Genomic DNA, 14,192 nt, shown 5'->3' with positions numbered 1-14,192 from the left:
AAAGGACTATGATATAGTTACTAAACTGGGAAGACTCCCTTGCAGATAACCAGATCAGGATTGTATTGGCACTAGTGAACTCCCATTTCAAGGTGACCAGTGAGGAATGTTTCACCTTTCATACACAGGTAGTAATAGCTATAAACAGAAGCTTTATGCTCTCTGTGGTACAGAGCCTGCAGTCCTTGCTGGTTGCAGCTAGAGCCTGGGCTCAGTGAGGACAGCAGGACTGAACCCGAAGCTCTTCTGTATGTCTGCAATTGCAACTGTCGGATACAACTGAAGCAGTTGTAGCTCAGCTGCACTATCCTTTCTAGCAGTAGTATTTTTTTAATTAAGACAATGTCTGACAAATTAAATTAACAGAAGCTGATGCTTTTAGCAGTTTTTTTGCTTCAAATGCCTCATGTCAGCTTGGGCCACATGTACATTCTGCACATGCTATGGGATAGAAAAAGTGAAGCCTTCTTTTTCAATTCTCTGCTGCCTGCCCAAACACCACATGTACTGTCTGTTACATGTCGCTTCTGATGAGGTTCAAACTGGGAATTTCTTTTTAAAGGCAAAGTGTTTCTGAAAGAAAGAGTTCAGACTGGGCAGATTACATGAAAAAATTCTCAGTCTCTCTGGCTCAAATATAGTGATTGTTTTGTGTGGACACTAACTAGCATTCTGTAAAGATTCAAGTTTGTCTCATAATAAAAAAAATAAGAGATATCAGAGTAAGCAGTGGAGAAAATGAACATTTGTAAAACATAAAACAACCACAAAAATTGGTATAACTAGCAAAACAAATGCAGGAAAAATTATTTCAGTAGTACACATATATACCTTGCAGAATGAACCTTATAAACAGGAGGGGGGCACTTTTGAAACCTTGACAGGTGTGCATCTCTTAACATTATCAAGGCTGTTTCCTGATGGAGAAATTTTGCAAAATCAGTTTTGTCCAGCACATAACAAAACCAGAGACAGGTGAACATATTAAAAAAAATAAATAAGGACTATAATATTACAAGATTATAATGATTATTTCTACTGCAAGCTGTGTCCCATTCTCCCCCCCCCCCTTTTCCTAAAGTTTTTTTTATGGCACTCTAAAGCAATAGTCAGCCTAAATGGTTTGTTTTATTAAACTTTTTTCTGCAATAGGCAGAAAATAGTAACCAGAAATATTTTTCTTTAGCACAAGCCTGATCCAGGGTTCATATTCTTAGCCTAGATTGTATTATTTTGAATTCCTTTAAAGGAGAAAACACTTTTTTTTTTTTGAGCCTGGGGATTCAGACACAAGTAGACGTTAGTGAAGCTTTCACCCATATCTTTTCCGGCCTGCCGTCCATTCTCTTTCATGGTTTCCTTCCTGTCAAAACCCAGGAGGGCTAAAAGTGGCCATCGTATCAGCTAAGCCCAGCTGCTACACCCCCTTACTAAAGAGCAAGCCAGTAATGCTCTCTCTGTAGCATGTTAGACACGAGCTGTTAAAAGCTCAGGAATAGATGCAGGCTCAGGTTTCCTACATGATCTATTTGTTTAACCTGTTGAGCCAGCTGGAAGTAGAAGTGAAGAGATATTCTAATCATCAGTGATGACATCTGAAGCAAAGGGGAAGCTACTGTTCCTTAGAAAGTTTTTAATTAAACCCTGTTTTTAATTGTTATCATGGCATGTGAAGGCTATTATCTTCTTGGAGAAGTTGTAATGTAGGCACTTCTTTATAAATGTGGGGAAAAATTAAGTGTGCCTTTAGTAAAAAGGAATACCCAATACACATAAAAAGAAAAGAAAAGTATTAAGTGGTAAAGAACCACCTGGGTATGGGATTTCATGGTGAAATGAGGACATTTTCGTAGGTATCCGATTCAAAACTGTGCAAGGGATATTAACCTCTAGTTACCGTCTGTTAAGATAAGTTGGATGAGTTTGTTCTGCCTGTAGCGCAGGCAAGTTCTTACCTTACTAAGCTAAAAGTGCATTCCTTCTCTGCCTGAACAAATTTCAGTCTGGGTCTTTTATGTGGCAGTGGAATTTTGATAGGGATTTTAGAAGGTGGGAAATTCCACAGAAACTGATTTTAATGTACCCTAAAATCTAACCCGGTGTCCTGTTAAAAATCAGGACTTGCAGTGTGACAGAAGGAGAGGCTTATTCACTGTCCTTAGATCCTATTCACTATTATGAGTTATTTGTTGGTGTAGTGTTTTCTCTTATGCTTTGTATCTTTCACAAACACGGTTTACTTTTGAAGCTAGAAGGAGAATGGAGTTCAGTTAAAGGATGGGTAGGATAGGTGTTTCCTTTTAAATTTTGGGAGCATATGGGGACTTCTCTGAGATGCTGGTACTCAAGATTGTATCAAGGTCCTGATCTGTGGCTCGAGATCTTCAGTAAACAGCAATTTAGGACACTAGTGAACCTGGGGGGGGCAATTTGCTGTTTGTCTGCATTTCTAAATTTGTAAAGTCTTACTTAATTACCTCAAAATTTACTGTGTGAATTTGCCAGTACTGCACACCACAATGAAGATGCAGGTTGCCTAAATGAGAACTAATTTTACTACTGGTTTAAATGTCCTGGTTGTCCACAGAGGTAATGAATATACATTTTGCTGCATTAAATAATAAGATAACATCACTTTTGCTATGAAAAGCAAAGACAAAAAAGTAGCAGAGTTGAGGTGGGAAGCAGAGAGGATCTGTGCAGCCAACCCTGCAAGGAAGGACAACAGCTGGGGCAGTTGCGGCTCACCCATGAGCCCCAGCTGTACGTCTTAACTCTTTGCATGGTAGTAAATCTGGATTTCCAAGATTTTCAGATAGGCAAAGCAAGCCTGATCATTGATTTGTATATAGCAGGAGATTACCTTAGGCAGTGCCTGCTATGTCTGCATCAGGAAGTAGCTGTGATTGCTGGGGTTTGTATTTAAGGTTGTGTGATGCTTCTTGTTATAAGATACTGATGAATTTATTTGTGCTTTTATTAAGCATGACAAAAAATGTGGTTTAGGCTGGAACTGTTCAGCAGAGTCATGGTGGTTAATTGCCTTGGGAAGAGATCAGCAAGGCCGGCAAGGGGAACAGCAGCAGAGGTGGGAGCTAGGGTGGAAAGAGCTGCACAGCCAATCTTTGCTCTGGCATTTCCTGACTCTTGACTGTTTAAGTATAGAAATTTTAAATCCCTTAGTGTGTTGTAGTACAATTATCTGTTAAGTACTACAACTTAAACACTTCCTATCACTTTAGTGCATGATAGCAAATTTGTAGGATGTCCTGTAAAAAATTATAACAGCAGGTATATCCTGACATTGACTTTGTGTTGGGGCAGAGTCCCCTCCAGTTGCATCTCCACAGCATGGTGGGAGACCATGACATTGCCCTTGACATCTTCCCTCCTTGTAACCAGAAGCAGCCTCAGATCATTGTGTCCACCTGCAGGTGAACGAGGAACACAAGAGTGACATGAGAAGCTAGTAGCTTGTACCCTCACCCTGTTGTCAGGGAAATGTTTTTTAATGGCAGTGTGCTGCACAGTAATGTGTTCTTATGATTTTGGGTAGCTTTAGGGGAGAGGAGAAGCCCTGGTGCCCCTTTGCCTGTAGAGCCACAGCCCTAGTCCCGGTGGTCCTTGTGGGTGGCTGGCACCCTGGATTGCCATGGGGTGCCCAGCAGCAGCAGCACCCAGCCTGGTGGCTGCTTCGCAGCCCTCTGCACCACCATGGGCTGCCCTCTGTTACCATGGCAACTGGCAGATGGGGGCCTTTGGAGGGGTCAGCAGGGAGGCAGCCACGGCAGCACGCTGGACGAGCCACTCAATAACGGCCCTTTAGCTCTGACAGTTCTGCTCTGGCTGGCCAGGAGTAGTTATCAGATTACATGTATTAAAACCTAATTAAGATGTGTGCCAGTAAATGCAGCATGGTTATTGGATTTGGTGATTTAGCTGCTGCAGGTTGCTGCAATCCAATCATGCCATTTCAGCAAATTCAGCTCCATGGAGTAGAGTGAAAATGTTTTACATCAGTAACCTGACTGTGCTGAAAGAGTAAATAACCTTCTAATGCCTCTGCTATGTCAAGGGCTGATCCCCATGGCTGGCTGACACTGCTCACCAATCCTTGTTTATTAATTTCTTTCAAATCAACTTTAAAACCCAGAGGAGGGCTGACAGGTTATATCAGTTTTTCCCTTCACTGCTCACAGTTGTCTGCGGATTAATGGACCTGTGAGTCCTCCAGGGCAGGGAGCTTGCAGCAGGAGCCTTGGGTGTCCCTGCATTGGCAATGGCTCTTTCTAGAAAAGAAGCTTTTGTCTTTGCGCAGGCTGCAGAAAAATGTAATGCAGTGGGTGCTAGTCCAGCTTCGTGGTGTTGGATGCAATGGAAGTTTATTCTGTGGAGTGGAATTCGCCTTGATGTCAAAGCTCTGCTTTATGTTTGATGTTTCACATAGTTTCTGCAGGGCCTTGCAGTGGTGGTCTACCCTTGGCTGTCAAAATGTTACAAAACCTGTGACTTTCCCTTTCATTTTTGTGCAGGCTACTGCATAGCCTAGTCTCGGATCCAAATTTTACTGCTGTAGGGAGTGAGATAGACTTCTGCAAGTCGTAGCAGCAAAAAGTAGCAAGGTAGCTTGGAGCCGTTCTAACAGAAGGCTCCGTATGAGCTCAAGTAAGGAGGATCAGAGCAAAACATTGACCTTGAAGCATTTGTTACATCTTGTGATGCCTCAGTTTTGTTCTCCTCTTGTGGAACCACTTGTCTCCCTAAGCCAAAGCCCCTTACCTGCCTCCGTATAGAAACAGGAACTTTGGTTTAGCGTGGCTAATAGAAAATCATGTTCAGGATAATATTATTCCTAAGCGGGAACTTGCTCCTTAGTGCCAGATTGTCCTGTGAGTAGTGCAAATGTAATGTGGTTCATGACTTCCCCTTGTGCCTTGAAGTAACATGACAGAGCAGTGGAAACAGTTCCTGTCCTTCAGCGCTCCTAAGCTAAGGAGGAGTGGTTGCCCGACATCCCAACTGAACAGATCTTGCCCCTGTGGTGGAAAAATGCTCTCATTTGGAATGGAAGGTGAGGATACGGTGGTCACTCAAAAGCTCAGGACGCAGTACACGTTTGCCTGGTAAGGTGGTGTTGCCACAGTGAGTGTGGTGACCGTGCAACCTCACTCACTCATATTAGCAAAATGTGCAGAAGGTTCTGTCACCCAGTTGTAAAAATGATGGCAGGCATCGATGTGCAGTTGTAACATATGGGAAGTACAGTGAATGTGGGTGGAGCTGTTCATTTCTCATCTTGAATCATTTACGAGATCAGCAGGCAGGCCAGATACAATGCATATGGGAATGTGTGGCTGTGCTGCACATGTCACACGTAATAGCAGATACTGTGAGAGGGCCCAGGGCCTGTCCTCAGGAGCCGAATGCACCGGAGCAGGCTGGTAGTCCCAGCGTGCGGACCAAGGGCCAGCTTGGCAGCAGTTTTGGGAGAGCAGACTGATAGACAGAATTTGGGAATTCACAACTGAGATCTGTGCTGACTAGAACTACTCTCTCTTTATCCATCATGATCTAGAATTGTAGAAAAGAACGTTATTAACCCTGTACTCCAGCACTGGAGATAGATACAGATGAAAATTGAAATGGAAGTAGCCTGATAGTCAAACCCAGCTCTGTGCCTGTGTCATCATTTTAGGATGAGAGGGAATGGCCTCAGTCTGTACCGGGGGAGGTTCAGAATGGACATTAGGAAAAACTTCTTCATGGAAAGGGTTATCGGGCACTGGCAGAGGCTGGCAAGGGAGGTGACTGAGTTACCATTCCTGGAGGTTTTTAAAAGACGGGTAGATTACATGCTTAGGGATATTATTTAGTAGCGGACAGGTACAGTTGGACTTCATGATCTCAGAGGTCTTTTCCAACCTAGAGATTCTATGATCTTTTTACCCGTGCTCAAGGGGACAGTCTGTATGTAATGCAATGGGTAGTTATAAAACAGTAGTTTATCTGAATGACTCTTTGCATGATCTGAAAGGATGTAGAGTTCTGCAACAGAGCGCACTAAGGCTTATATACTGTAATGTCTTTAAATTTTGCATGGGCTGCCTGTATCTAGTACAAAGTGTTGTTTTGATGTAAAATTCACATGAGCTGGAAATGACTTCTATCTGGGTGCCAGAACTGGAGGAGGTGGTGGCTCTTCAGCTGGAGCCTTATGCCCACTAAAGGAGAGTCATGCCAAGGAAGGGCCTCTCAGGCTGCATCAGCAGCATTTGCTCTTGTGGCCGGAATGGGCCCTATCACAGCGATGGGCAGTGCTCATCATGTTGCTGTAGAGATGTGGGCTAAGGGGTTTATCTACTTACCCATGCATTTAGCTGCCAGTTATAATAATTTTGTGCAAGAGGGTCTCTCAAAGACCACGATTGTTCATAAAATAGGCTGAAAGACTAGCAGAATAGGAAAATTATTAATTGAATTTAGAAATCAGCAGAAACTTACACTCTAAGGGTTTGAATCCAGATTGTAGTTGGTAGTTATTGAGTTGAGCTCTCATGCGTGAGGAGGATCTCATAGCCTTAAGGCTCTGCATAGGTGGGGCAGTGCTGGAGTTCTTCCTTTGGCTATCTGAAGACAGCACCTTCCAGTTACACCTTCTACCGGTACTGCTATAAAGGAATAAGTACTCTAGAAATAAAGGACTGGGAGATGTCTTTATTATGAATCAAGAAGTGCAGTAAGGTCACATACCCTCCTCTAGTTAAAGGAAATCAATGGCAAAGTAGTGAGCACCTCCAGTCTGAAACCATGATGTTGCCTCCAGCTAACAATACTGCCAATTCTGCAGTCCCTGGGAGCAAGATCCTTGTGGAAAAGCCACTCTCTTTAAAAATAAAACAAAGAACATTACAAGGGGGAGTCTGGGGGAGTTTTGGTTTTTGAAGTTCAACACTCCTGAAGTCACCTTCACTAAAGAAATGAAGCATAACACAGATCCTGTACCAACATGGTTTAGTTTGGAAGGTAGAAGGAGTGTGAAATTAGACACAATGTGTCTAAGTGTGTATTTCTTAGACTATCCTGTGCTATCAAAGTGGTGGATTTGATTGCTTCATGGGATGTTTACAACTAGCTGTCGCTGTTTGCAGCTAGCTGTGTTTAGGTTTTGTCCTGATCCCCAGGAGATGGTTTTGCAGTTTCTCGAATCTCTTTTGCAAGGATTTGTTAGCAGAGAAACAGGGCACTATGAAATATGGCTGTTCCATGTTTGCTATATGATTGTTGTGGTTTGATTTGAATGAAGTGGGCTGGCAGATCAGATAACTAAATAATGGGTTTGACATAGATTTTGGCAATTTTGTTTCAGCAAGGTTTTACTAGCTCTTTACCAAGAAAAGAGTTAAGAATGTGACTATTCAGATTGATTAGCTTAGCGGAGCTATGACAGCTGTACAAGTCACATCTACCACATGGAGCTGAACATAGAAAGATTCAGAAAAATCACATGCCTTGTTGTAAGTGTAGAACTAATTCCATTAAAAACAAGGCCTGTGTAAGAGATACAGCCTGAAAACCTTGTTCAGTTTAAGCTGTATTTCAATACATTGAACAAAGAATAGTTTACAAAAGCAAGTGAAAAGTTTAGATCCAGAACTAAACCTTGACAAAAACACAAGTTAGTTTATGCTCCCTAAGTGCACAGTGTTGAGATATGTAAGTTTTTCTCTGGACTACTGTTACTTAAAGACAAGAAGCTTCTAAGATAGCCAAAATTACTTCTAGTTAAAGAGATTTCCATTTAAAGAGTCAAATGCATTTAATATAAAACCACGATTTCCACCTCATTTGTGTTTACGTCCCTTACTACAGGTCCCAAGTAGACTTGTTAATTTTTTCATGGCAGAAGCAATAAACAGTCACTGGGGACGTAATAAGCCATACTCTGTTTTGTGATCAAAGAAGTGAAAGTGTAGTGGCCCTGTTTACAGCAGTGTTGACCCACCCCAGGCATTTGGTTTTTAATTGTAAGCCAAAGGCAGCCTCTGTGTTCCCTCTGTCTTCTGGCTCCTGGTGAGGAGGACCTTTGGTGTCACGGGCTCTTTACACCCTTCCCCAGGTACCCCTGTTTTATTATTAAAGGATCTATACTGACGTGCTTAATTAACACTAAGTTTACGTGAAATAAATGTTGCGTTTTGTAATGAGTTTTGGACGTTCACCAGGTTGTAAAGAGCAGTGGACAGAAAATAAGTTTTTGTTGCTTTAGGCCCAGTTTGTCAGGGAGTTGTGATATCTGGGTTTATAACCTGGGCTAGTGTGTCTGTGTCAGGAAGATGGTTTTTGAAGCAGCTGTGGAGTGTGCAGCTTGCTTAGCTATAGATATCAGGATGCAGTCCTGTTGTCTTTACTCATGTCACTTATTGGCAAAGCAAATTCACTGTCATGTCATGATAAGGCTTCTAAATTAGAAGTGCCGACCTTTAAAAATGCTCATTTAAAGGGTGAAGATAAAAGGTGTTGAATGCCCACCCTAGGAGTAATACTTCAGCCTCAGTCCAACCACCAGACCGAGCTCTGTCATCTGGGAACCGCATCCGCCAGTGTAAACATCAAAGCTTCTACCGTGAACTGCAGCTTCAGATGCTCTGCAACCCTTTTATCTATTTTTTCCAGGTTACAGCAGCTTGACAAGCACTGCCAGGCCACTGCCCAGCAGTTAGTGGAGTTGCTCAACAAACAGAATCAGCTCTTCAAAGAGAAGCAGCTGCTTACAGAAGAGGTGCAATTTCTGCGAACACAGGTATTGTGCCAAAAGAAAAGGAAGTCTGAGGGGAATATTCTGCAGCTTTAGCAGAGAAATCTACCGGCAGTCTCATTTCAGCTGGTGGGTTTTGTTGCTGCTGTTGTTTTTAGTAAGGCATTATCTTATGAAAAAAATCAAATAAAAATCCATGCAGTTGGAAGGAGACTGGTAGCTTGACCCAAGTCTCACTTAAACCTAAGCTGAATGAAGAAACTCTTTTGAAGTGACAATGAAACAGGAGAAGTTATTCTTGGTGACAGTTCCTAGCTTTCTTATCAAAGATTTTGTGTTCCTTTTTCAGAGAAAAGGGAAATCTGTTCTTTTAACAGCATCAATGTTTAAACAGTAGCTTGACGTTGATAATGTCTCTGAGCTTCTTGCTGACATTTGTTAGACTTAAGTCCCCTACCACTTTGTGATTTCTCCCCCACCTTATTTTTAAGTTATTTATCTTCCTTGCTGCCCCATGACCACTCACCTGAGTGAGATGGTGAATGTGAAATTAGCCTGTCTGAGCATTAATCACTGCACCACATCTCTAGCAGAAATGACTCTTCCTTCCAGTGGTCTTTGGGAATCTGTGGCTTCTCGTGAGCTGCTGTTGCTTTTTCCTTTGGCCACTGTTCTTCAGTTGCTCAGTGCTTTGGAAATAAGGGAGAGGGCTGAGTTGTTTGGCATTTTTTCTTTGTCTTTCTTTTACTTGCTTCAGAAAAAGAACTAAGAAGCGCAGAATGAGATTTTTAGTAAAACTATCAAATAATCAAAGCCTTGTTTTGTGATTAAGTCAATGAACTAATTCAACCATAGCATGATGTATTCTAACTTGCAAACTAGTGAGTTTCCCCAGGATAACTGGAGTTCTGTTAACAAGCTAACAAAGACATTCAGTATAGGAAATGTAGTCCAGCAGCACAGCTAGCAGTAAACACTACGTGAATTGTCTTAAAACTTGAAAATATTTAGATTGTACTATTTTCTGTAGTCTTTTTAGTTGTAGAATTTAGTAAAAGTTTAACCTAGGAGAATGAAATCCATACTTTTATATGCCTTTAACCATGTCAGTGTGTTTTGGCTTTACAGGATTTCCTGTTGTAGTAGAGAAACTTGGTATCCCAAGAGAGTGTAAGGTTATAAGCGTATAGTAACTACTGGCAAATTTCAAAGCAACCATAGTGTTCTCTCCATAAGAGAGTTTCAGAAAGTGGTTGTTCAGAAAATAAAATCTCTATTTTAAGGGAAGCACTCTTGGTAACGTGAACAGACTTCGTGTGGTCCACAGGGGATTTGTTATTGATAATCTACTTTATCTGGAAGCAAGCATGCTTTTATAAACTTGGGCAGAAGTGCAAAAAATATACAGAACAGGAAAAAATCCTTCAGATACAACGCTGTTATCAAGACTTGACTGACAAAACCTTCCTTCTTTATGTTCACTACCAATTAATTGTGCTCCAGAGGATACTTTTAAACTTGAGAGCACTCAGGAGAGAAGAATGATATAAAAAAATTATTACAAAATGAGTCCTAAAAATCTATTTGCAGCTATTTAAAGCAACAGTGCTTCTGTGGGTATTGGAATTCAGCCTAAAAGAACGGCCTGGAATATCATACAATTGTTTTAAGAAAAATAAAGAACAGTTTGCGATAAATGGGAGATAATTTTAACTACAGAAAGATGTATATGGTTAACATAGAAATGTATATAAAACAATAATCAATTGCAGAATCAGTTATCATCACAGATGAAAGTGACATCATATTCCATATTTTACTGTATTGTTCAACAGTTCTTCTTTATAATTTTTGTTGTTGTTTTTGTTGTTGGGGGAAGGGGAGAAATGAATCATACCTGGTCTTTTAAAAGTGATGTAAAATACACTAACCTAAATGTGCTCTTGTATCTTGGAACATAAGCCACTAGTAACTGCAGTTGCATATTTCAGGAAAAAAAATGGGATGCAGATCTCAAACAGGACACAGATGGAATCAAGTAAAAACCTGGATGGATAAAGAGAAATGAGCAGAAGTAGGTATTTTTTTCTATACCCTATATATATACAGAGAGGGGGGAGGGAGAGGAAAGGACTAAAACTATTTGCAGATGTGGGTTGAATCTGGCAAACACTTCAAGACAAAAAGGAGAAGAAAGTGTGTGAAACGTTTTGGCGTTTGAAATTGTTGGAGCTTTTTGTGTTTTGGTTTTTTTTTTTTAAGCACTTAAAAATTTAGGACAAGCATGCCACAGCAAAGATGGATTTACTTGACAGAATTAAATAAATAATCTTAAAGATTTAAATTGGAGGGAAAGGTGTGAACTTCTACAATAATTCAGATTTTACCATAAGTACTTTTTGGTATCGATAATCCCTGGTGTTTGTCTTTTGTTTGGGAACTGGTTAGTTTTATCACATCCAGTAGTATTTTCCCTGTCAGGAAGCAGAATCCTCTCTGTTTTTTTCAGAAAGGCTACAATTTATTTTGGAATAAGTCATAAAACTTAGTGTCATGTTGAAAGAAACATTGTAGAAGTAGTTGTACTTGGAACAGTACTGTTGGAGTCACAGTACTGCTACACAGTTAGAGCTGTTGCTGTTGCCTTGTAAGAGTTATTTAGTTTAAAAGTCACAGATTTTAAAATTACATCAGTTGTTTTAATCTAGCTGACCTAGAGGAAATAAACCGCCACTGATAAATTATAACCTTCATAGGGTTTGTTTTCAAAACTCAGGTTCCTTTTACTGTCTTTTTTTTTTCTACTGTTAGTGTTTGCTGTAGGGGGAGAAAGAAGGAAGAAAGAAAGACTTGAAAAAATAAAAGTCTTTAAATCCAGCTGCAGCCTGGGGTGTTGAGAATCTGTTTTTTCATGGAAAACTCATTTGACAGTGTAAGGAAAATTCTGAGGTTTAAAGTGCATGAAAAAAAGTCATCGTGATAGAAATACCTGATCCTGCTATATACTGAATTCCCTTACAGGCAACAGGATTTAAAAGGCTTTTAGCATCCTTGTTGAAGGAGTAACCAAGATAAATACTACAGTTTTTGAAAACATCTTTCTCATTCTCAGTAGTGAGTTGCATGCTTTTAAAATAATAACATTAAATCTTATGCTACTGAAAGAAGCTCAGTACTGTTTCAGAATAACCACCTGCCTTCAGCATGGATGAAGTCGCTCACAGTGTAATGTTCATACTGCTAAAAAGGACCAGTGTGATAATGTGTCCTGACCTTACAGCATGGACTGTGTATCAGGCCATTACACTAATATTTAATACTGGTATACAGCATAAAATAATGAGGTCTACTTAAAGGTAGTCAAAAGTTTAGTTATGGGATTTACACCTCTCATTTTAGAACATTTTGGAAAGATTCAAGTTTTATTTCTATCTTTGAAAGTCTCTCTTGCGTTGCAACTTGCTCCAAGTCAGGACAAGGAGAGATATTTAGCTCCCCTCCTACGTAGGCACGAAATAGCGAACAAACATCTAAATTGAGATTACTAGAGACCTCAGTGCAGCCCACCCAGTACAGGTACGTTACTGAAAGCTGGGATACGCCTCACTTGTAGGATCTGCCTTGGTCTCCATCAGCCTGACAGGAGGAAGTATTTGTCCCAGTTGATTATGCCCTTGCAGACCCTGGCTGCAGGAAGGGATTGCTGCCCAGCTGAGACAGCGAGAGTGCAGACTGCCAGGATTTGGACCTCAGGGGTTACCTCTAGCTAAGGCTGTCACTGTGCACTGCTGCTCAGCCTTAGACCCTGAAGGATCCCATCCTGCAAGCCAGCTCCTCTCTGGCAGGAACCTGTGCACTCCCTATGCTCTCTGGATGGCCAAGCCACTAAAACTATTTGCCTCCCTCACTGCAGATGTCTTTTTCACAGTAAACATGTCTGCGAATAGACCTCCTTTTTCCTAAACAGAAATCAAAATATACTCACCTGTGACTGTATTCCCCCCCTCACCCCTTCTCGCTGCTCAGTGGGAGGCATTGTCAGAATTACAGCTGTTCCTGAGCGGTGGTTTTCTCACATCAGCATGAATTGTCAGTGAGGTCCCAGCAGCAAATGCAGTGCTTGATGTGCTCCTAAGTGCCCTATTTGCTTTTTTTTTCCCCATTATATGTTACAGAAGGGGAGCTTTATGTCCAGAAAACAAGTAGCTTGTCCATCTCTGATGTCAGAATTGATTCAGGCTGATCCTTACACCATTGTCACCTGTTCTTCAAGAGAACTGAAGGCTGCGTAGGTTACTGGGGGAAAGCTTTTGTTGTTGTTGCAATTTAAATACACAAATAGTGCCTCTTCCAGGTATTTGTAATGGCCAGTGACATTCCATAGGCAGGTGTTGGTTGTTGGTTTTTCATTTGGTTGGTTTTTAAGCAGGCGAAGAGGAAGTTTTTATTCCTTCTTGAATGGAATATAGTCAGTGGAGGTGAGAGTGAAACTGTGAAAGGAGTGGATACAAGTAGAACTCTGCTTGAGGTCTGACTGCCCTGATGTGACACTTCAAGTGCTGCATCACCCAGTATTTAGCTCTTCGGAGTCTGTCAATCTGCAGCTGCAGGAGGCTCATCCCTCCAGCGCAGTGTCTGGCCAGCAAGCAAAGCTGAGGAGCAGCTCAGGATCTAGCTTGGCCCTTCAATGTTGGGTTTTGCAGCTGTGCAAATGAGGACTGAGGCACTTAAGGCACCTGAGTGTTTTCTAACCAAAGAAGCCACTCAAGGCTCCTCTCTCCTCCATTACAAGTATAGTTAACAGCAATTAAACCATTCAGATGCCCATGGTTTTGCTCCTGTGAAAACTTCCGTCCTGTAGTATTCCTAAGAATACTCAACCATCCAGTTAAAATAGATGTCACTGAGGGCAGCGAGTGTTGGGAGCAATTTGTGCCACAGAGGTCTGCTGACTAAATATCGAAGTGCTGCTGGGAAGAAGAGAAACTTTAAGACTTGAGAAGACCTTCAACTATCCAGTCACCAACCTCTTTGCCAATTATCTGGACATGAGGAGGGACAGATTTGTGTCCATTTAGTCAGAGAACTGCACATCTGAAATGACTGCTATGGCATCCAAGCTGTCGTATGGTGGGGCACACTGAGATTTTGCCAGTAATTGTGCTTTATTTGTAAAGCGTTTGGGTCCTGGCTGTAGTCAGGTGGAGAGATGTCTTCAACTCCACGTCGCACAGAGCATTAACATTGGGTACCTGTGATGGCAAAAGACATGTAGGCACCCTGGGGCTTTGGGGTGGAATTATTGGCACCTAATGGGTTTGCACGCATACGGGCAGGGCAAGTGAAATTATTTTCGTGGCTGTGGGTGACAAAAAATAAATGGCACCTTTTGAGTTCAGGACATAGATGACAGTGTGACATTTCTGGGGTAGAAATG

The 14,192-nt window shown here is 41.5% G+C and overlaps 1 protein-coding gene across 4 annotated transcripts in view; it reads left to right on the top strand.

The window, feature by feature from the left end:
• The window catches only part of SDCCAG8 (SHH signaling and ciliogenesis regulator SDCCAG8), a 110,580-nt gene that overhangs the window by 94,577 nt on the left and 1,811 nt on the right, over positions 1 to 14,192 (top strand). For 3 of the 4 annotated variants that reach the window (XM_054064141.1, XM_054064142.1, XM_054064140.1), the window contains 2 exons: positions 8,674 to 8,800; positions 10,747 to 10,829. In XM_054064141.1, the coding sequence (XP_053920116.1) occupies positions 8,674 to 8,800; positions 10,747 to 10,797 (178 nt within the window). In that variant the 3' untranslated portion in view covers positions 10,798 to 10,829. Of the gene's footprint in view, positions 1 to 8,673; positions 8,801 to 10,733; positions 10,830 to 14,192 lie in introns of those variants that run through there. The other variant, XM_054064143.1, reaches the window with a different exon arrangement.

The sequence above is a fragment of the Cuculus canorus genome, chromosome 3 (assembly GCF_017976375.1).
Source record: "Cuculus canorus isolate bCucCan1 chromosome 3, bCucCan1.pri, whole genome shotgun sequence".
NCBI lineage: Eukaryota > Metazoa > Chordata > Aves > Cuculiformes > Cuculidae > Cuculus > Cuculus canorus.
This window is presented reverse-complemented; position numbering and strand designations above follow the sequence as displayed.